General features: G+C 42.6%; 1 protein-coding gene across 2 annotated transcripts in view; it reads left to right on the forward strand.

Annotated features, from left to right (window-relative positions):
- csmd3b (CUB and Sushi multiple domains 3b) overlaps positions 1-26,296 on the forward strand; it is a 1,698,079-nt gene that overhangs the window by 963,592 nt on the left and 708,191 nt on the right. For both annotated transcript variants that reach the window (XM_078397138.1, XM_078397139.1), the window contains exon 7: positions 8,525-8,602. In XM_078397138.1, the coding sequence (XP_078253264.1) occupies positions 8,525-8,602 (78 nt within the window). The remainder of the gene's footprint in view (positions 1-8,524; positions 8,603-26,296) is intronic.

Below are 26,296 nucleotides of genomic sequence, written 5' to 3' on the forward strand. Positions count from 1 at the left end.
TGCCCTCCCTGGAGCACCTGTTCAGCCTACGCTGCCTCAGTAGAGCAGGCAAAATAATAAAAGATCCATCCCACCCCGGCCACCGTCTGTTTGTTCATCTGCCCTCTGGTCGACGTTTCAGGTCGATCAAATCCCGAACAAACAGACTTAAGAACAGTTTTTACCCCAGGGCCATACGAGAACTGAACACTACCTTCTGCACTACGCAACACTGTTAAAAAATCTTTGTACTTAATATAATTGTATTTATTTGTTTTTTGCATTTATTGCATATATGTTTGTACGCACCGTCAGGATTGGCTATTTTTTAATTTCGTTGTACTCGTTGCAATGACAATAAATGAATATTATTATTATTATTATTATTCTGCTAGCCCCTGGAGCTCTATCTAACTCCCTTGATTCCGCTAGCCCCCAGTGCTCCTCTATCTAACCAACTAAGTTGAGCTGTATTTTCAGAAATGGTATTGGTAAGATTCATGATCTTCCACTGCAGTGAAAATATGTGTTAATGTTTAGGTTATAAAGAATATTCCAAACAAGGGCAGGCGGTGAAGGAATCTGCAAAACCAGAAATTATGTTAGTGATGCACGATGGTGCAGGATAAAAATAAGGCAATCATAAAGGACATGAAAGGAGGAAGATGTTGTCAGCCAGAAAACAAGAATAGCAAAGGAGGCATGAAGCATTCAATATAAAACAAAATGGAAAGCCTCAAGAGCCTCGGGAGTATGTTGGGGAATGGGAAGTATGACTATCAGATTTGCAGGCCATTTTCCCAAGCCAATCTGTCAACAGGAAATACACCTACAACCTCTCCCATTTCACCTACTAAGATAACCGTTCAGCCTACACAGAAGCTTCCCTTTGAGCTCAGAATTTAAACTTATATTTCAAGAGGCTTCTTCAAAACAAGAAAAGGCTTTCTTAATTGGCGGACAAAAGAGGGTAGGAATGCTGGGAAGCATCTCAACTTTATTTCCAGCGTTCAATTACTGGTGAATTGCCAGTAAATAAGCAGCATTGCTTTAAGTTGCACCATTAGTTCAAACCATCATTGTGTTACATTCTTAAAATCTATCATTCTCAAAATGTATTTTTAATGCATCATGCTTAAAGTTTGCCTGTACATTCTAGCAACTTGTCATTTATGGAAAGTAGTGGTAGACTATCAATTGTGAGCTCTTATGGAATGTATTGCATAATGTTTTCAAAATCTCCATTTAGGTTTTCACATAATTCACAATGTCATGGCCATCTTTTTCGGGTTGTGGTGAGATCAACTAGGATGTGCTTTGATTGTGAATATGGCAGAACATAATCTACCAATGGAGGTTTGTTCTGGCTAGGTCTATCACAGGAAACGAGCACTGTAGTCTTCAGTGGTGTACTTTGCCTTCACATTTCTGATTTCCTAAGGCTGGGCACAGGAAGAGTCCTTCCCACCAAAGCCAATTAATGAGAACTTCCTTGAGACTCGGCATGACGTACTTTGACGAGTTGAGATTGTCTCAATCTCCATCTGGATTGGCATCGTTAGCAAAATATCCATCTAATTTGCTTAGTATGTCAAATCGAAGGTACCAACTTGCTTCCTATCTACTCCAGTGTTGCCCCCCCATACTTAAGATACAAATATGGGCTGCAGGCATCAAGCCAATATATCACATGTATCAAAATGATCTGGGTATTTTTTGTTTCTATGGAAAGCTATTATGTAGGTTTGGTTTAATACTATTCTTGCACAATATAACTGTAGTTTTATGAATATATCATTTTTAATATACATAACACACAATTGGTTTAAGCAATTTCAGAGAGTAAACCATAATTATATATTTTTAATGGATTTTTTCTTTATTTTGTTAGATTTACCTGCAGTGGTTTTCTAACCGTTTAAGAGAAAAGGTGTTTCCATCTTGTATCATTTTTGAAGCTCCGTGATTTTCAATGACATACGCCATTGTGACCTTTTTGGAATAGTGGTAATTGTTCCCGAATAGAGAATCAATGATTCTTAAAGTGTTCATTCAGGTTGTGCTTTTCTTAGACTCTTTGGAAAACTCACAATAATATATTCATGTTGGATGCAAGCCAGCTCCACCAGAATAATTTGCCATTATTGTCTTTGTAAATTGTGCGTATTCAGCTGAATGCAGTGCCATTGGATTCATTGAGATTTTACCAAGAACATTAGAAAGCCAATTGATTTGAGGGAAAAGTCTTCACGTGCATTTGCATTTCATTTGAGGGCAAATGAATTTTGGGAATTGCCTTGACTTACAATTTAGATTGAGCAAACAATGTTATTATTTGGAATTTGAACAAAGATGTATATTGTCCCGCAGTGTAATTCTGGCCTCCAGGGGCGTGCAGCGTAGGTTTACTAGGTTAATTCCCGGAATGGCGGGACTGTCATATGTTGAAAGAATCGAGCGACTAGGTTTGTATACACTGGAATTTAGAAGAATGAGAGGGGATCTTATCGAAACGTATAAGATTATTAAGGGGTTGGACATGTTAGAGGCAGGAAACATGTTCCCAATGTTGGGGGAGTCCAGAACCAGGGGCCACAGTTTAAGAATAAGGGGTAGGCCATTTAGAACAGAGATGAGGAAAAACTTTTTTAGTCAGAGAGTTGTGAATCTGTGGAATTCTCTGCCTCAGAGGGCAGTGGAGGCCAATTCTCTGAATACATTCAAGAGAGAGCTAGATAGAGCTCTTAAGGATAGCGGAGTCAGGGGGTATGGGGAGAAGGCAGGAACGGGGTACTGATTGAGAATGATCAGCCATGATCACATTGAATGGCGGTGCTGGCTCGAAGAGCCGAATGGCCTACTCCTGCACCTATTGTCTATTGTCTATTGAATGCCAGTCATCCTAATTGGTCTGGACTGGCATTTGTGCTTAATGTACGTGTACTTCCTAGCTTGCATCAGCTCACTCCACCCAACATCCTTTTTCTTTCTTCCTCATGCTCACCCAGATTTGCATTATGTATTTCTATGTTATTATTCTCAAAACTACATATGGGACATGCTAAACTATTGGACAGGGAATTCAGGATTTTAAAAGTTGACTTTTGAAGCAATTCTATGCCTATCTTATTCACAGCCTTTGTAATCTTCAATCTACATCACTTCATCTGTTAGTTTTTTATTAACTGGAATATTTTCTTTTTTTTTGGATAGTTGTGTCCTCTCAGTCCTAGTTTTTCCTTTTTTGGCATTTTCTCTCAGAAGAATCAGAATCAGAATAACCTTTATTGTCATCCAAAAAAACAAGTCTTTTGGATGAAATTCCGTCACCCACAGTCCAACAATAAGAGCAATAAAACTAAGCAATAACACACACAATCACAAACCAGCACAAAAGAAAACAAAAAGAAACATCCATCACAGTGAGTCTCCTCCAGTCACCTCCTCACTGTGATGGAAGGCCAGAATGTCTTTTTCTCTTCCCCTGCTGTCTTCTCCCGCGGTCAGGTTGTTGAAGTTGCCAAGTCGGGGCGGTCGGGGCTCCCGACTTTGAAGCCCCGCCATGCAGAGAAAAATCCCGCAGCCTATTCCAGGCCGCGCCGGGCGGTGAAAGGTCCGCGGCGGGCCGACCCAAGCCCCGCGATTCGGGGTGGGCGAAGACGCTGCCGCTGCCGGAGCTCCCGATGTCGGCCCCCACCCAGGGGGCTGCGAGCTTCCGATATCCACGCGGCCCGCGGCCGAAGCCTCCGGAGCCTCCGAAGGCGAGTCGCAGCCGCACCCGCAGCGCCACCACAGCCTCCGAAGGCAGCCGGCTCCACAGATGGTAAGTCCGGTCCGCGGGCTCTGCGAACCAGAGCCCAGGTGGTCCCAGCTGGAGGCCGCCAGCTCCAGGTGTTTGGCCAATGGTAGGCCGCAGCGGGAACGGAGACACCACCCAGAAAACAAAGGTCGCGTCTCCGTTCGGAAGAGACAATTTTACAGTTTTACAGTCCCCCCCCCCCCACATAGTACACAAGCACAAAAAAACACTACATCACATCTAAACACTACAATTAAGACAAAAAACAACAAAAAACACAAAAGACAAACGGGCGGCAGGTGAGCAGCAGCTGCTGGGCAGAGCCGACACTTTCCACTCCTTACTGGTGCTCCTCTGATTTGTTTGGAGCATTGAGATTAAAGGTGGTGTGTTTCACCAATTTGAATTTTATTGCATCCCTTTCATGACTTAAATGCCATTAGGTCCATTGCATTTGGGAAGGGGGAGCTTCTTTGAGGGGATGTTGGTGCCTTTAGGAAACTGATTCCAATAACTGAATCGTTGAAGAAAACCGTGGAAGGTATTCAGGTTGGATGGGGTCAAGCTTAGCTCACATCCACATTTATCTCAGAAGATAGACACAAAAAGCTGGAGTAACTCAGCGGGTCAGGCGGCATCTGTGGAGAACAGGAAACAGTGATGTTTTGGGTCGAGACCCTTCTTCAGATTTAGAGTTGACTTCCTCATAGTACAGAAATCTCCAATCAATCATCTATCAATCTCACTGGAATTTTTTTTTTCCACTGCATGCCTAAAATAATTAAAATGAAATCTGAAAACATTTGGATCCCAAGTAGAATTTGTTGGAAACTTTTCGACTCAAATAGCTTTTCACAACCACGGTTGGATATTCTGCTGATATCAATGTTTTTATTCAAGAGAAATTAAAAATTAAATCCTCTAAGAACACTTGGATATTTTAGAGCATCAAATATTGCTAGCACATTGCTATTCTGTTTTCCAGCTCTTTCAATATTCTTTTCAGTTGAATTTGATGATGGATTTAATCGAGCAGGATATAAAGCATCTGTACTGAACTTACATTTTGACATTGGGAAAGACCGATTTAATCCAAAATATTTTTCCCAGTTTCAAAGACTTGATTTTCAAAGACCAACTGAAATGAAATGTTTAGTTTAGCCCAGAGATACAGCATGGAACAGGCCTCATGGCTCAACAAGTCCATGCTGACCAACACTAGTTCAGTTTAGTGTGCTAGTTCACCTGTACACTAATTCTATCCTACACACTAGGAACAATTCACAGAAGAAAATTAACCTACAAACCTGCACATTTTTGCAATGTGGGAGGAAACCGGAGCACCCGGTGAAAACCCACAAGGTAACAGGGCGAATTTCACACAGACAGCACCCATAGTCAGGATCGAACCCAGGTCTCTGTCATTGTACCACTGAACCGCCTGAATGCCAACATGCGTACAAATGAAACAATGCAAATCATTTTCTGATTGACTCTTGTAGAGTTTGCATTCATCTTTGCAGCGTTTGCATTTATTTTTATCTGATTCAATAATTCGACTGGATTAATTTATAGTTCCAATATTCCTCCCAATTCATAATTCTTCAATGACCCTATTCTTCACACAATGTTTGTATTAATCCCAAAGAGCCGACTGAATGACCAACTCTGAGCCTGTACTCATTTTCCAAGTCATCAAGTCTGTCAGATGAGAAAGGCTTAGTCACTTCTCCTACACCCACAAGATAAAACATATTATTTTTGAGTCTGCTGATTAAGCAATCTAATCAACCAGTGATATTCATAAATGGGAATCTTAAAAAAAAAAAAAAAAGTGTTGCAGGTTCCAGAAATGGGAATTAGAAACAAAAAGTATTGGACAGGGAAAATTTCTAGCATTATTGGTAAACGAGTTTGACAAATCTGTGTAATAGTTGTGAAACCTTTACTAGTTACTTTGATTACATCCTATTACTCTACTTCAGTCCACATGCTTGCCATTGTTATGAATAAACCAATTTGGTATGATCTGTTATCAATATATATATATATATGTATTTTTAAATATATTACCTGAAAATTATTTTTTGCACACAATTAATTTGAAAATGAGATATACAGTCCATAACCAATTAAAGATTCTGCAAATGCATTGTAATATTTATACATTTACTGCAGATGTTGAAAAATGATACAATAAACACAATTAGAAACAAAATAATTAAGAATTTGATCAATTGTAGATTTTCCATATTTAAATGTGATAATTCACTATACAGCCATGAAGAGTGATTTATTTTGCCTTGGGTTGTGAGATGTATTTATTTGTCACAACTTTTTGTTGGATGTAATAAAGCAAAATATTCATTTTCAACAAAGTAATGGATTTCATAAAAGAAGATTTAAATTAGTCCCGCATATATACCACATGAAAACACAATACTGGATGGTACAAAGATTACAATACAATTGTTGCGCTATTCAGCTATTTTGCGTTCATTGTTGTATTTCTTGGTGTATCTGTTGTGCATACGATTTACTCTGAGCTGCATGTAAACAAGGAGTTTCTTTGTGGCCTGGTGTATATGACAGTAAACTAATCTGAATCTGAAACTGCAGAGATTAGTTGGATAGATTTCTATAACCATGCATCTTTCTCTGATCAGGAAGCAGATAAATGATCTGATCTGATGTCTCCACATAATTTTTATTTCAATGACCTTCAGGTGATCAATGAGTTTAATCGAGAATTATTAACTCTTCCTCTTCCTCCTCCTCTGTGCAGGAGTGATTGACCTCAAATAACACTTTACCACAAGAGGGTAGACACACAATGCTTGAGTAACTCAGCGGGTCAGGCAGCATCTTGAGAGAGAGGAATGGGTGACGTTTCGGGTCGAGACCCTTCTTCAGACTGATGTCAGGGGAGGGAGCGGGACAAAGATAGAATGTAGTCAGAGACAGGAAGACTGGTGGGAGAACTGGGAAGGGGGAGGGGACGGAGAGAGAGGGAAAGCAATGGCTATCTGAAGTTAGAGAAGTCAATGTTCATACCGCTGGGGTGTAAACTACCCGTGAAATATGAGGTGCTGTTCCTCCAATTTGTGGCTGGGCCTCACTCTGACAATGGAGGAGGCCCAGGACAGAATGGTCAGATTGGGAATTGGAGGGGGAGTTGAAGTGCTGAGCCAGCGGAAGATCAGGTTGGTTAAGGCGGACTGAGCGGAGGTGTTCAGCGAAACGATCGCCGAGCCTGCGCTTGGTCTCGCCGATGTACAGAAGTTGACACCTGGAACAGTGGATACAATAGATTAGGTTGGAGGAGATGCAGGTGAACCTCTGCCTCACCTGGAAAGACTGTTTGGGTCCTTGGATGGAGTCAAGGGGGGAGGTAAAGGGACATGTGTTGCATCTCCTTTGGTTGCAGGGGAAAGTACCTGTGGAGGGGGTGGTTTGGGTGGGAAGGAACAAGTTGACCAGGGAGTTTCGGAGTGAAGCTGAAAGGGGTGGAGATTTCCTACACACTTTACCACAAGAGCATGCATATTGTCAGGATGATGTCATATGGGGATCTGTGTATGAAGGAACTGCAGATGCTGGTTTAAACCGAAGATAGACACAAAAAGCTGGAGTAACTCAGTGGGACAGGCAGCATCTCTGGAGAGAAGGAATGGGTGACATTTCGGGTCGAGTTTCCCTCCGAAACTCCCACTACAGGTCCCATCTTCCCTTCGAGACCCGAAACATCACCTATTCCTTCTCACCAGAGATGCTGCCTGTCCCGCTTAATTACTCCAGCATTTTGTGTCTATCATATGGGGAATTGCAATGTAAAAATATATCTACTGTTCCAAGTCAAAGCATCTTATTCGCTAACATCCTCTGCTCACAAACTTCTAAAGCATGTCTCTTTGCTGAATCACTGATCAGGGGGTCCTTTGCAAATTATATCAAACATATTAATCAACGTGGAGTTCTGGGACATGTGTAAGAGAGAATAAGTAAAGGGGAATGGGCCAAATGGGATTGCTCATGTTGGATCCAGTACACAGCTGACGGGCTGAATGGGCTCTGGTTATGCCATTTTAAAATGAAAGAAAAGATGAACATCATTAAAAGAAAACATCTTGAAAGTTTATCAGAATCTCACGAGCATTTTGCACACAATGATCAAGGGCATTAAAGATATTGTTGCCGACTGTACTTTCCAGATTTTATGCTGTTGATAATAGAATAAGCAATCATAATTTCTCTTGGTTTAGACAGATATGCTTGGATGCTGTGAAGTCAACCAATAAGATATCCAATGCACTTGATTACTTTGAAGTATATGCGTGCTCTGTCTGAGAATGCCCACAAAGATTTGTGTATTGTGTTCTTCAAAATAGAATGTACGTCCAGAATACGGTTTGCTTCACATAAAATAAATGACAATACACTTGTGGATTTGTTTTGTGGTGCTTTCAAACTATCTTGTTTAATGTTAACTGGAGAATCTTCGCTCCTGGATTTATGTTTTTAACAATTGCACCTGCTATAATCATATAAGATGGAAACTGGAAATGAACTGACCAACATTTTTTCATGTTTGTTTTAATAAAAAAAGGCGTAATTGTTTATATATCTTTTTTCTTGCAATGAAGTGCATCACAGCAACACTGGAGCTTATTAAATAACAAGATTCTTTTAAAGAAAATTAGTAAATTGTTTCTTCTGATGTGCATTTTTGTTTGTTTTTCTAAATAGTGAAAAAGTCCATAGATTTTAAATCTAGAGGAGTTAAATTGTTCCCAGGGAAAGACAACAGCAACAAGTTTTCTATCTGTGAGTCTACCTTTTTGTTACCTTTTCTAGAGGAATAGTGAAATAAGTCTGTGTCATTTGTGATGTGATCTCTGTATGCATTTCCTGTGCTTTATCCTTGTTTTGTTGCTCGTTGTTGTGATGGACACAGCTTTCTCACAGTATGCATGGGTGTATCCTTGCTGTTCTTACCATCGGCACGGAGAGTGACTTAATTTTTTTATGGAGCCAGATTGGGGAAAGCGTTGTAAAAGCCAAACATCCAAACCTATGAACAAATCAGGTCTGACTTTTAAAATCATTCGTGCATGTTTATTTTGCATGAGGCACAATGTGTTTGCATTGTTGATCACTCCTCATGCATGAAAGCCCACCTCAGAAATCAGGGGACAGGATACAGCATGGAACTGTCATTCATGTTTTTTCAATAGAAAATGATGTTGTGTGAAATCTCTTGGTGCAGTGAAAATTGTCGTTATGCTTTGAGATCAACTTGATATTGCACAAGCGCAGTGTGAATGTAAATGGTGTAAATATTTGCCACGATGCATTGTTCACTCCATCTTTCTCTCCAAGAACGGCCTATGTCTGAATCAGACTTTCATTATGATCGTTATCACGCGCGATTTCAAGGTGAGCTGCTGCTGATGGTTTCTGGGGGAAAATATTCTGTCTCTGTAAAATCACACGACTCCTCCAAGCCTTAGCTTATCCACTGGAATGCAAAGTTATATTTTTGTTTCGAGAACCCAAGATTATTCCAAAGCACTTCTTCGTTATCCATAAACTTGTTCATCCTAAACAATCACCTGCATTTTAACTTGCATATATTCTATTCAGCCAACAACCCCAGGTTCACTTTGATTAAGCAGTGTCTTAATTTATATCTTTTCATCCTTGCCTAAAAAGCTTTTTATTGCCTTGGCTCGCCCTTCTTTGTAATCTCTTTCAACATTACTAATCTCTAGATTTCCAAAGTCTACTTCTCACATCTTGTAGATTTTCAATTATAGGTCTTACTCTAAATTCTTAACTTTCTCCTTACACCTCCCCTTGAATACATTGTTCTCCTTTAAGTGTAACATACTCCTTTCGATTAATATTCGGATTTATTTCTTAATATTTCCTTCGTAGCATTATATCAAATAATATTTTATGATGGTCCTCTTAAATAACCTGGGTTGCTTCGTTTCCTAATGTTAGAGGACTAAGAAAGCAAATAGTTAGGGTTAAGGGAAATTTCTTTCATCACCAGAATGCAATCAAATAAACAGTGAAGTTACCCAATTGCTTAGTAATTTATCCACTAAATAACTCAGTAGAATTTCTGCTCAGCAACTCCCACTTTATCCACTGTAACTTCTGAATATCTGTAGAGACCCAAACTATCAATCGCCCACACTTGTCTATGCTTAGAGCATACACCTGCATGGTACTGATGGAGGTAGCAAAATAGACCATAATCATATAAGGACCAAGAGCAGGAGTTGGCCATTCATTATCTTGAGTCTAACTTGTTAGTCAATATAGTCACGCAGTCTTGGTCTCAACATCGCCTCTGTGCTCTTCTCCCATAACATCCTCTGCCTCCAATCTACTCAATAGCACCACTTCCAGAATTCCCTGAGGTGGGTAAATCGATTTACCGGGCATCTGGCGTTGTGAGGCAGCAACTCTCTGACTGCACTGCTGTGCGCCCTTTTAACCTTTGTTCCCACCTCACCTTATATGTTCATGTACAGCCAACTTATCCTTCACACACCAAAACCTTTATCCCAGGAAAGTCTAAGCAAAGGTGTCTTTTTAAAAAATATATTTGGAAAACCAGAGCTTTTTGCAATATTACAGGGAAAGTTTCTCCAGCACCCAGTAAGGTTTCATCAAAACGGTCCCATTTTAGTTCTCCCTACCCATGACAATGGAGGATGACATTCCTGGCACAAAGTGCATTTGATCTTTTTGAGTTTCACGGATGAGATCCCTGTACCCATTCCTCTGCAAGATGTCCCAGGTCCCATTGTATAGACAAATACCATTAACTCTGCATCTGAAATTTGCTTCCGTTGAATTCAGTTGAATTGGATTACAGAAGGAAAATCAATTCCATGTTCTTTACCGTTTCCGGTAAAGTACATGGAATTAATTTTCATCCTGTAATTTAATTCAACTGAATTCAAATGGAAGCAAATTAACTTAACACAGAATTACTTCTCTGCCCCAATGCCTTTAGAAAAGGAGGAAACAGAATTGGGAGGGGATGGTGGAGGAGAGGGAGAGAAAAAAAAGCTATCACTCAGCTACTTACATGTAATCTACATTTATTTTTTCAGTTTGCACCTATTAATCTATTTACCTCACTCAATTCTTATTTCAGAATGTTCAAAAAAAGACAAGCAATAAGAGTTACTTTCCAGTTTCTTGTCAGTCAAGGAACCATAACTTAGACATGTGTTCCCCAAAAGTTCTAGGAATTAAGGCACGGTGGCGCAGCGATAGAGTTGCTGCCTTACAGCGAATGCAGCGCCGGAGACTTAGGTTCGATCCTGACTACGGGTGCCGTCTGTACGGAGTTTGTACGTTCTCCCCGTGACCTGCGTGGGTTTTCTCTGAGATCTTCAGTTTCCTCCCACACTCCAAAAAACGTACAGATTTGTAGGTTAATTGACTGGGTAAATGTAAAAATTGTCCCTAGTGTGTGTAGGATAGTGCTAATGTGCGGGGATCGCTGGGCGGCGCGGACTCGGTGGGCCGAAGGGCCTGTTTCCGCGCTGTATCTCTAAATCTAAAATCTAAATGCAAGTTCCTATTCATGAATGGCCTTGTGTAGCAGAGTGACAATTTCAAACGTTTGCACACCACACAACAGTGTGAAGGTATAAATATCGAGAATGGTGTGAGTCAACTTCAGAAGGGCATAGACGGACTGGTGACATGGGGTGATATATTGCAGAAGAAGTTTAATACAAATAAGTTTGAATTGATGGATTTTGGCAGAGAGCAACTGGCCAATAAAAGGTTAGTGGAACAGTTTTTTCGGAGGATTCAGGAGTAAAGAGAGCTGATGCTCTGCTTACATTTGTTTCTGTGCAGCAGACATTAATGATGCTAATAAAAGGTTGTTGGAATCCACGGCCATTTATGGAGCCATCGGTTACAAACACGAGCAAGATGTTTTATTTTGTAAATCAATGGCTATCTGTCAGCTGGAGAGTTATGTACAATTCTGCACACCAAATGAATCTGAAGACCTTTGAAGGTGCAAGGAACACTTACTGGAGTGATTCCCATAATTGTGTGACTTCTGCAAGATGGATAGACCAAAGGTGATATTGTGGTTACAGGAGAAATTTAAATCTGATGGAATGTTTCAGCTGAGGAGGATATGCCTGTGTGAAATACCCTTAAATGCTCAAACTTAGCACAATGACCTGGTAGTTGAGGTCATTATGTGTCGGGGTTTTAGCGAATGAAGCAATCAACAGGCAGATTGGCACAGATAAGCACAACATTTGGAAATGTTCATGTCATCTCACCATATCCAAGCCCAGACTAAAGTCCAAAGGGAAGTCAGTGGGAGACTGGAGATGGAGGCATTTGTGGGGTGTGGATATAGGGGGTTGTATTGGAGGGGGATGGGGGGAGGAGGGAGTGAGGAGATGGAGGGAGCTGGAGGGAGCTGGAGTTGGGGAGAGGTGTGCAGCTGGAAATGCATCCTCAGTTACATGCATTAAACATGTGATCCAATAGTTTATGCTTGGTACGCTCACAAAATGTGGTTCATTGTATTCAATGTCTCCCATGGGTCCAGTTAAAAGGAACAAATACACGAGAGCCGGTCGATGAAGTGCAGGGATTAATTGGTTGTAGTTTTAGGATGCCTTTTCCCATGCCATAACATTAATATTCATTAGTGCCAATAATGTGTAGATCATCAATAGATCATGTTACTGCTTCTGAAGGAAATCTGCTCATCACCAATAGTACTAGTTGTTAACAGTTTTTTTTTAGTAAACCTCATTGCTGACATAAACTTAATTTCACCAGTGGTTTCTTTGAATGTTTCTCTGTCCTTTAGTTTTCCACAATGTCTGTTCAGTGACCGCTCCTGGTTCTTGCAACACTGCTATTGCTGGCTCAAAGCTACAAAAATAAATAACTGAAAGGAACACATCCTTTATGTGCAGTCACTTTTGCAGACACAGTCATCTAGTCTGAAGAAGGGTCTCGACCCGAAACGTCACCCATTCCTTCTCTCCTGAGATGCTGCCTGACCTGCTGAGTTACTCCAGCATTGTGTGACTACAGTCATCTAGACGTTCAGTTGTCTGATACTTTTTTCATCATGAGACAATAGACAATAGGTGCAGGAGTAGGCCATTCGGTCCTTCGAGCCAGCACCACCATTCAATGTGATCATGGCTGATCATTCTCAATCAGTACCACGTTCCTGCCTTCTCCCCATACCCCCTGACTCCACTATCCTTAAGAGCTCTATCTAACTCTCTCTTGAATGCATTCAGAGAATTGGCCTCCTGCCTTCTGAGGCAGAGAATTCCACAGATTTACAACTCTCTGACTGAAAAAGTTTTTCCTCATCTCCGTTCTAGATGGCTTACTCCTTATTCTTAAACTGTGGCCCCTGGTTCTGGACTCCCCCAACATTGGGAACATGTTTCCTGCTTCTAACGTGTCCAACCCCTTAATAATCTTATATGTTTCGATAAGATCCCCTCTCATCCTTCTAACTGAAGGGTCTTCATCCTTCTTCAGACTGAAGTGTCGAGACCCTTCTGCTGAGTTACTCCAGTATTTTGTGTCTACCTTCGATTTAAACCAGCATCTGCAGTTATTTTCCTAAGAATTAGCCCAGTGATTAATGATAAACCAGATGTCTATCATCAATTTTCAAGTGGTGTCAGATACCCAAAGATCAGAAATGGGGGTTGGATAACAGAAACAAACAGGATATATTTCTTTTGACTCAAAGCCATCAAAGATGAGGCTAGAAATGTGAGCACCATCATAAATGAAGAGTTAAAGGTTGACAATTCCGAATTTGTAATTTATTTGTAAATTTCTTGGTTATTGCCTTAAGTCTTGAACGCTTTTAGCCCAGTGATTCTCCTCTCTCACTCTATGCATATCACGTTGCAGAATCACAGTTTCCTCATCAAAACATTGCCCTGCACGTATTTTACTATCATCGTCAACGTTGGAACGTTATACTTCATCCATCCCTCCCTCCAGGTCATTAATGTAAATAGTAAACATTTGAAGGCTAAGAACCAAATTCTGGTTGCATCCGTCTGGCACGAAATGGACCAATTTATTCCAGCTCTTTGTTTTCTATGTTTCAGCCAGTTTAGAATATCCGCAAACACACTTCCTGCAATACTTTGGACTCTTATGCACCAACCTGTCATGTGGCACATTGTTCAGTTTAGTTTAGAGATACAGCCCGGAAGCAGGCGCTTCGGCCCACCGAGTACGCACCGACCAGCGATCCCCGCACATTAACACTATCCTACACACACTATGGACAATTTACACTTATACCAACCCAATTAACCTACAAAGCTGTACGCCTTTGGAGTGTGGAGGAAACCAAAGATCGTGAAGAAACGCACGAGGTCACGGGGAGAATGTAGAGACAGCACTCGTAGTCGGAATCAAACCCGGGTGTCCGGCGCTGCGAGCGCTGTAATAATAATAATAATAATAATAATGCATTTTATTTATATAGCGCTTTTCATATACTCAAAGACGCTTTACAGAGATTTTGAGAACATAGGGAAATGAATAAATAGATAAGTAAGTAAATAAATAAATGAACAGAGAAAGGAGACAGAAGGTGAGGTGACCTTCAGTGGTTGAAGGCAGTACTGAACAGGTGAGACTTCAGCGATGTTTTGAATGTGGTGAGTGTGGGGGAGTCTCTAACGGTTTGGGGTAGTGAGTTCCATAGGGTGGGAGCAGCGATGGAGAAAGCCCTGTCCCCCCAGGATCTGAGTTTGGTCCGGATGTGGGGGGATAGGAGATTGGCAGCAGCAGAGCGGAGGGTGCAGGTGGGAGTGTGCCTGTGGAGGAGGTCGGTCAGGTAGGATGGGGCCAGGTTATGGAGGGCTTTGTAGGTTATGAGGAGGATTTTGTACTGGATTCTCTGGGGGATGGGGAGCCAGTGGAGTTTATAAAGTACGGGGGTGATATGGTCACGGATCGAGGTGTGTGTGAGTAGACGGGCAGCGGAGTTTTGAATGTATTGAAATTTACTGATGATTTTTGAGGGTGCGCCATAGAGGAGGCTGTTGCAGTAGTCCAGACGGGAGGTGATGAAGGCGTGGATGAGGGTTTCTGCAGCTGTGGAGGAGAGGGATGGACGGAGAGGGGCAATGTTTTTGAGGTGGAAGAAGGCTGTCTTTGTGATGTGTTTGATGTGTTTGTCGAAGGAGAGGGTTTGATCAAGGATGATTCCAAGATTCCGGATGTGAGGTGAGCTGTAAGGCAGCAACTCTACCGCTGCGCCACCGTGACCAAAGGTTAATTGACTTTTGGATATCAAAATATATTACATCAACAAGTTCCCCTTTATCAGCCCTCCCAGTCATTTCCTCAAGAATTCAAACAAATTTATGAAATTATTTATAATTTATTTACCTTTCACAAAAATATATTGAGCAAGTTTGATTAAATTCAATCAATGGGTCTGCTGTCTGCGGCTGTTTCATTAAAACCCTGGGGCGCAGATCATTGGTAATTTTCGGTAGTTTATCTGCCTTTAGTTCTGTGAGTAAGACTCATACTTTATTCCTTGTGATTGACTTCCTAAAGATTGCAACTTTCGCAGAGATGTTCCGCCCATGATCACTTCCAATCCACCTCCTGTTGTAGATGCCCTTTAGAAAAATTTAAGGCATTTACCAAGAAATTTACAAAAACGTTCCAAATTCATAATTGCCAAGCTTCAACTCTTCATTTATGATGGTGCTCACATTTCTAGCTTCATCTTTGATGGCTTTGGGCCAATGGAAATGTAATGTCTTACCATCCTGTTTGCTTCCGTTATCTAACCCCTGTTTCTGATCTTTGGGCATCTGACACCACTTGGAAATTGACGATAGACTTCTGATTTATCATTAGCCTTTGGATCCGTGTGGAATATGTTAAACATTGTTAAAGGAAAGACATCATTAAGGTAGATGGAGTGCAAAAAAAGATGTACAAGAATGTTGCCAGGACTCGAGGGACTGAGTTATGAGGAGAGGATGGGCAAACTAGGACTTTATTCCTTGAAGTAGAGGATGATCTTATAGAGGTGTATAAAACCAGGAGGGGCATACAGTAGATAAAGTGAATGCGTGCAGTCTTTTTCGCTGGGAAGGGGAATCAAAAATGAATGGGCACAGCCTTATGGGGTGTGTGGAGGGATTGAATAGGATTCTGAAGGGCAACATCTTCACACAAAGAGTGGTGTGTGGATGGTATGAGCTGTCGGAGAACACGATTGAAGTGAGCACAATAACAATGGTTAAAAATATTCGAATAGGTACATGGATGGAAATTTGTGTCCCGAGAGGAATTTGGGTCCTGCATGGGCATATGAGATTACAGATTGGCATCTTGGTTGGCATAGATGATTTGGGTGGAAGGGTCTGGCTCTGTGGTGCCTTAGCCTATGATTCAATGGCCGATGTCCGTCCATTACAATCTGGTCCTACTTTTCCTTGCCAAAACTGCTGTTTAGGAATCTACTTGCAATGCATTTTTTTTCTCCCAGCTTTTTATTGCAATCATCTTAAGCCCTTTTCCCTTGTTTCGTTCTCCCTTACCTCCAAAAAGGGTGAGGATATCACGGCTTTCTTCATCAATAATACTGAGACCATCTGATCAATTGCCTCGTCGTTAATCCCCAACCTCATGGTGAGCCTCGTCTTGTGCCTTTCTCTAGATTCTCCACGATTTCCAATTATCCATTCTGCAAAGAGCAGCTGCTGCTTTTTCAGGAAATGCCAACCATCCAACTTTCTCTTGTGTCCGTTCTTGCTGATCTGTTTCCCGTTCAAATTTTGTTGTTCAGTAAAACACCTAAAAAAAAAAACCAAATAGAATTTCTGCCTATGAGATTGTCTACCCCATCCATCGGCACCCTATCGGATGCAAACTTTCTGAGTGTATTTTGCTTTCCACATATGTGTCCTTATTCCCGTCATTCCGCGGGGTAACCTCTCCTATTGAGCTATAAACCTTGTCTTTTCGATAGAACTGGATCAATTTCAAAGTCCATTCTTTGTGACTGCAAACCTGTTGCAAAACCTTCCTCCAACACTTCACCCCTTTTTCAACTGAATGCAATTCCCTTCTTCCCACAGTGGCCTCATTTTAAAAAAAAATCTCCACTCTTCTTTAACTAACTTTTTCCTTATCTTTATAATCTGTTTTTGTTTTTGTTTTTATTTTTCTTCTCTCTTTTTTCTTTCTTTACTTCATCTAGTTCTTTAGTTCTATCTAGTTTAAAAAAAAAAAGGGGCAAAAGGTATTGGAGACAATATAATAATAATTGACAATATTATCAATTTAAAAATGTATGACTGTAAAGATGTAAACAGGTTATGTACCTATCTCCAATAAAAAATTTATTCAAAAAAAAAAAAAAAAAAAAAAAAAAATCTACATGGTGTCCCGCCATTGTTATCTGAAAACACTCTGCCAGGTTCAAAATGTGCACGAGTGGCATTATATATCCTTCTACTGTCTCTGAGTTGTCAAGCAAAACCTTTCCCCTTTTGAAAGTTAAATGTTCCCGACCAGCAACTTCTACAATGCCCTTTGATGGCCACTGGCTGAGGGTGAAGAAAACTATTTTCCAGTCTCAACTTCCTATTAAATCTTCAGCTCAATATCAAATCGTGCAATTAGCCTTTGCCCAAAACCAAAAGGCTCAAACTGATGCCTGCTTTGGCCACTGCCCTGGCCTTGGTCAATGCCTGTTTGCTGGCAGACTCCATCATTCATAACTTTGTGACTTCTCGTGCTGTGTTCACTTAGATCCTCCAAATACTTGAACTCATCCAAAACATCAGTACACCTCTTCCTATCCTTATTATCAATCATCCATCATTCCTGTGCTTGCCAACTTCATTGCCAACAAGCAAATTTCAAATTGTCATCGTCACGTTGAAATCTCTCTGTTTTCCTACCATTGTAAGATAACTATCTTCACAAAGTTGCATGCGCATTTACAATTCATGGAGACTGAACTACTACCAGCTTTTCAGTCATAAAGTCATACAACACAGGAACAGACCCTATGGCACAACTCGTCCAAGGTGCCCCATGTCAACTATTCCATTTTCCCTGTGTTTGGTCTATATCTCGCTAAACATTTCCTATCTATGTTCTTGTCCAAATGTCTGGTAAATGTTGTTATTGCGCCTGCCTCAACTACATCCTCTGGCAATTATTTTCATATACAGAACATTCTCTGTATCACAGGTTCATAAGTCATGAGAGCAGAATTGGGCCATTCGACCTATCGAGCCTCCTCTGCCTTTCAATCATGGCCGATCAATCGTTCCCTCCCATCCTCATTTCCTGCCTTCTCTCCGTAATCTTTGACACCCTTTGTCAAAAGATTGCCCCCCCGGGTTCCTATTAAATCTTTCCCTTCTCACTTAAACCTATGCTCTTCAGTTTTTGATTGCCCAACTCTGGGGAAAAAAAGTCATTGCACATTCACCCCCATCCATCCCGCGCATAATTTTATACAGCTCTACAAAATCAACCCTCGGCCGTCATCCTGTAAAAGTTTATCTTCACTTTTTCCATTTCAATGGCATCGTTCCTTGAGCAGGGTGACCAGAACTGAAGATGTTCACTAATGCCCCATAGAACAGTAACATAACAACCTCCAACGGCGTGGCATGGTAGCGCAGCGGTAGAGTTGCTGCTTTACAGCGAATGCAGCGCCGGAGACTCAGGTTCGATCCTGACTACGGGTGCTGCACTGTAAGGAGTTTGTACGTTCTCCCCGTGACCTGCGTGGGTTTTCTCCGAGATCTTCGGTTTCCTCCCACACTCCAAAGACGTACAGGTATGTAGGTTAATTGGCTGGGTAAATGTAAAAATTGTCCCTAGTGGGTGTAGGATAGTGTTAATGTGCGGGGATCGCTGGGCGGCACGGACTTGGAGGGCCGAAAAGGCCTGTTTCCGCCTGGGCAGCTTGCAGCCCAACTTTAGATAGTTCCTCTGTCCCTCTCTTCCCCTCCCCCTTCCCAGATCTCCCACTGTCTTCCTGTCTCCACCTATATCCTTCCTTTGTCCTGCCCCCCTGACATCAGTCTGAAGAAGGGTCTCAACCCCAAACGTCGCCCATTCCTTTTCTCCTGAGATGCTGCCTGACCTGCTGAGTTATCATATCATATCATATATATACACCCGGAAACAGGCCTTTTCGGCCCTCCAAGTCCGTGCCGCCCAGCGATCCCCGCACATTAACACTATCCTACACCCACTAGGGACAATTTTTACATTTACCCAGCCAATTAACCTACATACCTGTACGTCTTTGGAGTGTGGGAGGAAACCGAAGATCTCGGAGAAAACCCACGCAGGTCACGGGGAGAACGTACAAACTCCTTACAGTGCAGCACCCATAGTCAGGATCGAACCTGAGTCCCCGGCGCTGCATTCGCTGTAAAGCAGCAACTCTACCGCTGCGCTACCGTGCCGCCCTAGTTACTCCAGCATTTTGTGAATAAAAACCACTTCTACACTCAATACCTTGACTGAGGAAGACAAATTCACCAAATGCTTTTTTTACCACCCTATCTACCTGCAATGCTGCCTTCAGGGAAATGTCTATCTGTGCTCCTGGATCCATCTGCTCTACAATACTCCCCTGGGTCATTCATTGTGAAGGTTCTGACCGGCTTTAACTTCCTTAGATGCACTAACTCACATTTCTCTGCTTTAAACTCCATTTGCCATTCTTCACCCCACTTGCCCAGCTGATCAAGATCCTGCTGTAAATTTTGATAACCATCTTCGCTGCCTAGGATACCACCTACTTGAGTGCCGTCTGCAAACTTAATAATCATGCTTTGCACATTCTCATCTGAATCGTTGATATAAGCCACAAACAGCAAGGGAGCTTGGGAAGCTGGGGGGGTCTGAAGGCGGATAAGTCACCTGGACTGAACCATAGGGTTCTGAAGGAAGCGGCTTTGGAGATTGTGGAGGCATTAGTTGTGATCTTTCAAGAATCACTGGAGTCAAGAATCACAGGAGTTTCAGATGATTGAAAAATTGCACATATTACTCCATTGTTCAAGAAGGGAGTGAAGCAGAAGAGTGGAAATCATAGGCCTGTTAGCCTTACTTCACTAGTAGGTGAGGTTTTAGAGTCCATTATAAATGGTGCAGTTTCTGAGGACTTAGAAGCTCATATTAAAATGGGTTAAAATCAGCATGGTTTTGTTAAAGGGAGATTTTGCCTGATGAACCTGTGAGGAGGTAAATAGCAGGGTACAGAAAGGAGAGTGTGTAGATGTGGTTTACCTAGATTTTCAGAAGGCCTTTAATAAGAGGCTGCTAAAGAAGGTGAGAGTCCATGATATCAAAGGGCAGATACTAGCATGAATAGCAGTTGGCTGGACGGCAGAAGGCAAAGAGTGGCAATAAAGGGGGCTTTCTCTGTTTGGCTGCCAGTGACTAGTGGAGTTCCGCAGGGCTCGGTGCTGGGGCCGCTACTCTTCACGTTGTATATTAATGATTTGGACGAGGGGATTGAAGGCTTTGTGGACATTTGCAGATGATACGAAGATAGTTGGAGGGGCAGGTAGTGTGGAGAAAGCAGGGATTCTGCTGAAGGACTTGGACAGGTTGGGAGAGTGGGCAGAGAAGTGGCAGATGCAATATAACGTAACAAAGTGTGGAGTCATGCATTTTGGTAGTAGGAATAAAGGCGTAGACTATTTTCTAAATGGGGAGAAAATCCAGAAATCGGAGGTGCAAAGGGACTTGGGCGTGCTGATGCAAGATTTTGCTAGTCGAATCGGTAGTAAGGAAGGAGGACGCGATGCTAGCATTTATTTCGAGATGGCTAGAATACAAAAACAGGGAAGTAATGCTCAGGCTTTATAAGACACTGATCAGACCGCATTTGGAGTATTGTGAACAGTTCCGGGCCCCATATCTGAGGAAGGATGTGCTGGTGTTGAAAAGGGTCCAGAGGAGGTTTATGAGAATGATCCCAGGAATGAGTGGGTTAACATAGGATGAGCGTTTGACAGCACTGGGCCTGTACTCGCTAGGGTTTGGAAGGATGAAGGGGGACCTAATTGAAACTTATCGAATAGTGAAAGGCCTTGATAGAGTGGATGTGGAGAGGATGTTTCCACTAGTGGGAGAGTCTTGGACAGGAGGCCATAGCTTCAGAATTAAAGGATGTCCCTTTAGGAAGGAGACGAGGAGGAATTTATTTAGCCAGATGGGGGAGAATCTGTGGAATTCATTGCCTCAGGCAGCTGTGGAGGCCAAGTCACTAGATATTTTGAAGGTGGGCATTGATAGGTTCTTGATTAGTAAGGGTAACAAGGGTTATGGAGAGAAGGCAGGAGACTGGGGTTGAGTTGGAAAGATAGAGCAGCCATGATTGAATTGAGGAGTAGACTTGAGTGGGTTAGTTCTGCTCCTATAACTTATGAACATTGATCCCTGAGGTGCCCAACTAGTCACAGGCCTCCAGTCCAATAAACAGCCTTCCACCGCCACACTCTGCTTCCTTCCATGATACTAGTTCTGGATCCAGGCAGCTAGCACGTCCAGGATGCCATGCAATCCAGCCTTCCAGAACAGTCTACCGTGCGGAACCTTATTAAAGGCCATAGACAACACCTATGTCTTTGCTCACGTCATCCTTCTTGGTTACTTCTTCAAAAAACAATCACATTTGTAAAGCACAATCTCCCACATTCAAAGCCATGTTGACTGACCCAATCAGCCTCTGTCTTTCCAAATGCATCTATATCTTATCCCTCACAATCCTCGCCTGAAACGTACTCACCACAGTCATTAGTCTATGGTTCCAAAGCTTTTCATTACAATCCTTCTTGAATAGAGGCAACATAGAAACATTGAAAACAGGTGCAGGAGGAGTCCATTTGGCCCTTCGAGCCAGCACCGCTATTCATTGTAATCATGGCTGATCATCCACAATCAATAACCCGTGCCTGCCTTCTCCCCATATCCCTTGATTCCACTAGCCCCTAGAGCTCTATCGAACTATCTAACTCTCTCCAGTGATTTAGCCTCCACTGTCCTCTGTAGCAGAGAGTTCCACAAATTCACAACTCTCTGGGTGAAAAATGTCCTTCTTATCTCAGTTTTAAATGGCGTCCCCTTTATTCTAAGAGTGTGGCCCCTGGTTCTGGACTCGCCCAACATTGGGAACATTTTTCCTGCATCTAGCTTGTGCAATCCTTTTATAATTTTATAATTTTATATGTTTCTATAAGTTCGCCTCTCATCCTTCTAAACTCCAACAACATTGGCCACCCCCCTTATCTTCCAGAACTTCACCTGTCTCCAACAATGATAAACATAGGATGGCCAGCACATTCTCAACAATAATACGGACTGTCCTGAAACCATTTTTATTATGTGCCCCTTGTTCCCGAGTCTTCATGTCTTTCTCCGCAGTGTATTCATTAAATAACGTGCTCATGTCTCGCTGCTCCTCACAAAGGTGTCCACTTTTGTTTCGGAGGGGTTCTATTCTTTCTGGTCACCTTTGTTTCCTTAATGTACATACAATTCCTTGTATCTCCTGAACCTTATGTGCCAGGGGTCTTCTTTTCTGACTAGCACCTCTATTTTTCTTGTCATCTGGGCTTCCTTACCCCCACCTGCCCTCCCCTTCGTTTGAACAAGAACAGGATTGCCATCACGCTTTTAAAAGCATCCCGCTTTCCAGATGTTATAGAGTCATAGAGTCATGGAGAGATACAGTGTGGAAACAGGCCCTTCGGCCCAACTTGCCCACACCGGCCAACACGTCCCAGCTATTAGTCTCACCTACCAGAATTTGGTCCATATCCCTCCAAACCTGTCCTATTCACATACCTTTCTAACTGCTTCTTAAATGTTGGGATAGTCCCAGCCTCAACTACCTCCTCCGGCAGCTTGTTCCATACACCCACCACAACTGGCCGCAAACAAATCTATTCCAATTAACTTTTGTAAGATGCTGTCTAATACCATTGAAGTTGGCCTTGCCCCAATTCAGAACTTTGACATGTGGACCAGCCCTATCCTTACCAATAATTATTATAAAGCTAATAGAACTGCGGTCGCTGCTCCCAAGAGACTCGCCCACTTCAGTCACATTCCTTTCCCAATTTCCTAAGCGTTGGTTAAGCTTTGCCCTCCGCCCTGTAGGAGCCTCTACCACCAGGGGGTGCCGCATGATGGTTGCCTCACCATCGGTCTGTCTTTGTCCATCAATGTCTGTGGTCAGCTTCACATCAGTCTTACTTCAATTCAACGCATCGCAGACCTACAATTGCCCCATGTATTTGACAAAACAATGAGCTTCCGATTATTTTGACATTTCCTATCCAGGTTCCGCTTCTCACCTCCCTACCCATCTCCCCCACCATAGGTTTTGGAGTCCAATGTATGATTTGGTTTTGGATTATCCTTTCATTTGGGAACAGTATGTTGTCAAGCTTGAAAGGGTATATATAGTGAAGATTTACGGGGATGTTGCCAGGACTAAAGGCAGAAGTTGAGTAGGCTGGGATTCTATTCCCTTCGACCACAGGAGGATGAGGGGAGATCTTACAGAGGTGTAGAAGATCTGAGGGGTAACTTTTTCACACAAATGGTGGTGGGTGGATGGAACAAGCTGCCAGAGGAGGTAGTTGAGGCAGGGACTATCCCAACATTTAAGAAGCAATTAGACAGGTTCTTGGATAGGATACAGTTTGGAAGGATATGGACCAAATGCTGGCAGGTGGGACTAGTGTAGTTGAGACACGTTGGCTGGTGTGGGCAAGTTGGACCTGTTTCTACACTGTATCACTCTACAACTCTATGGCTCTAACAGATCTATAATATCCAATCCCCTCTGCATACTTTGAACCCATGACAGGTTTTGTTTTGAAGATAGAAACAAAATGCTGGAGTAACTCAGCGGGTCAGGCAGCATCTCTGGAGAGAAGGAATGGATGACGTTTTGGGTCGAGACCCTTCCTCAGACTTCAGATGCTGCCTGTCCCACTGAGTTACTCCAGCATTTTGCATTTATCTTCAGTTTAAACTAGCATCTGCAGTACCCTCCTACAATGGTTTAGTTGCCACCCCCATTCATTGTTTCATTCGACCCAGGACCTCAGTATCTGGATCTCTTTTACAACATGAACCCAAGTAATTCCATCCTATACATTTTCCATTGCTCTTATCTTTCCGCATCATCTACCTTTGTCTGCTCCTCGATCAACTTGCTAAAACACACAGATAAGCCTTTGCCATTTCTTCAGCTTAGTTCTTCCAGTGCAATTAGCCTTAGAGGGAGTACAGAGAAGGTTCACCAGATTGATCCCTGGGATGGCAGGACTTTCATATGAAGAAAGACTGGATAGACTTGGCTTATACTCGCTGGAATTTAGAAGACTGAGGGGGGATCTTATTGAATCATATAAAATCCTTTACCTCCCTCCTCAACTCCATCCAAGGACCCAAACAGTCTTTCCAGGTGAGACAAAGGGTCACCTGCACATCCTCCAACCTCATCTATTGCATCCGCTGCTCTAGATGTCAACTTATTTACATCGGCGAAACCAAGCGCAGGCTCGGCGATCGCTTCGCTGAACACCTGCGATCGGTCCGCATTAACGAAACTGATCTCCCGGTGGCCGAGCACTTTAACTCCCCCTCCCATTCCCAGTCTGACCTTTCTGTCATGGGCTTCCTCCAGTGCCATAGTGAGGCCCACTGGAAATTGGAGGAACAGCACCTCATATTTCGCCTGGGCAGTTTGCAGCCCAGTGGTATGAACGTTGACTTCTCCAACTTTAGATAGTTCCTCTGTCCCTCCCTTCCCCTCCTCCTTCCCAGATCTCCCTCTATCTTCCTGTCTCCACCTATATCCTTCCTTTGTCCCGCCCCCCTGACATCAGTCTGAAGCAGGGTCTCGACCCGAAACGTCACCCATTCCTTCTCTCCCGAGATGCTGCCTGACCTGCTGAGTTACTCCAGCATTTTGTGAATAAAATTCTTAAGGGGTTGGAGAGGCTAGATGCGGGAAGATTGTTCCCGATGTTGGGGAAGTCCAGAACCAGGGGTCACAGCTTAAGGATAAGGGGGAAGTCTTTTAGGACCGAGATGAGAAAACATTTCTTCACACAGAGAGTGGTGAATCTGTGGAATTCTCTGCCACAGAAGGTAGTTGAGGCCAGTTCATTGGCTATATTTAAGAGGGAGTTAGATGTGGCCCTTATGGCTAAAGGGATCAGGTGGTATGGAGAGAAGGCAGGTACAGGTTACTGAGCTGGATGATCAGCCATGATAATATTGAATGGCGGTGCAGGCTCGAAGGGCCGAAGGGCCTACTCCTGCACCTATTTTCTATGTTTCTATGTATGTAATGCATGATGGCATCCTATCCGATGCTTTCAATGATTTGCAACTGTCCAAACGTTTGATGAAATCTAAACTGTCTATTAGTTCCATTCATATGGAATGACTTTGAGTGTAATTACCTAACACCATTATTTAAAAATATTGTCCCCGTCATTATGTTCCTCCATGACCATCTCAGCAAATCAGCCTGTGCCCAACCCCCATTGATGCTGACACTAAAGTCCTCCCTCCAGCACCACACATCTCTGACTTTACTCTCTTTCATCAAAATCACAGCATAAACACAGACATTCAAAGCAGCAAGACTCTGCCAGTATTTCCCTTCTACATGATCTGCTTCTTAGTCTCTTCAATTAATCAAGCCCATTTAACCATACCTTTCTGTCTTGTATCAAGAGTCCAACATGCACAAAGTACTCAGCAGGACGAAGAGCATAATTCGGAGAGTGACAAAGTCCATGTTTCCAATCAAACACCTATTATCAGAACTAAAATAACTAAATGAAAACCAACATGTTTAAGTTGCAATGATTGCTCGTGGAGACTATAGACAATGGACAATAGGTACTGGAGGAGGCCATTCAACACTTGGAGCCAGCAACACCATTCAATGTGATCATGGCTGATCATTCTCAATCACTACCCCATTCCTGCCTTCTCCCCATACCCCCTGACTCCGCTAGCCTTAAGAGCTCTATCTAGCTCTCTCTTGAATGCATTCAGCGACTTGGCCTCCACTGCCTTCTGAGGCAGAGAATTCCACAGATTTACAACTCTCTGACTGAAAAGGTTTTTCCTCATCTCCGTTCTAAATGGCCTACCCCTTATTCTTAAACTGTGGCCCCTGGTTCTGGACCCCCCCCAACATTGGGAACATGTTTCCTGCCTCTAACGTGTCCAACCCCTTAATAATCTTATATGTTTCGATAAGATCCCCTCTCATCCTTCTAAATTCCAATGTATACAAGCCTAGCCGCTCCAGTCTTGAGAGCTAGATAGAGCTCTTAAGGATAGCGGAGTCAGGGGGTATGGGGAGAAGGCAGGAACGGGGTACTGATTGAGAATGATCAGCCATGA

This window comes from Rhinoraja longicauda, chromosome 4 (genome assembly GCF_053455715.1).
Source record: "Rhinoraja longicauda isolate Sanriku21f chromosome 4, sRhiLon1.1, whole genome shotgun sequence".
Taxonomy (NCBI): Eukaryota; Metazoa; Chordata; class Chondrichthyes; order Rajiformes; family Arhynchobatidae; genus Rhinoraja; species Rhinoraja longicauda.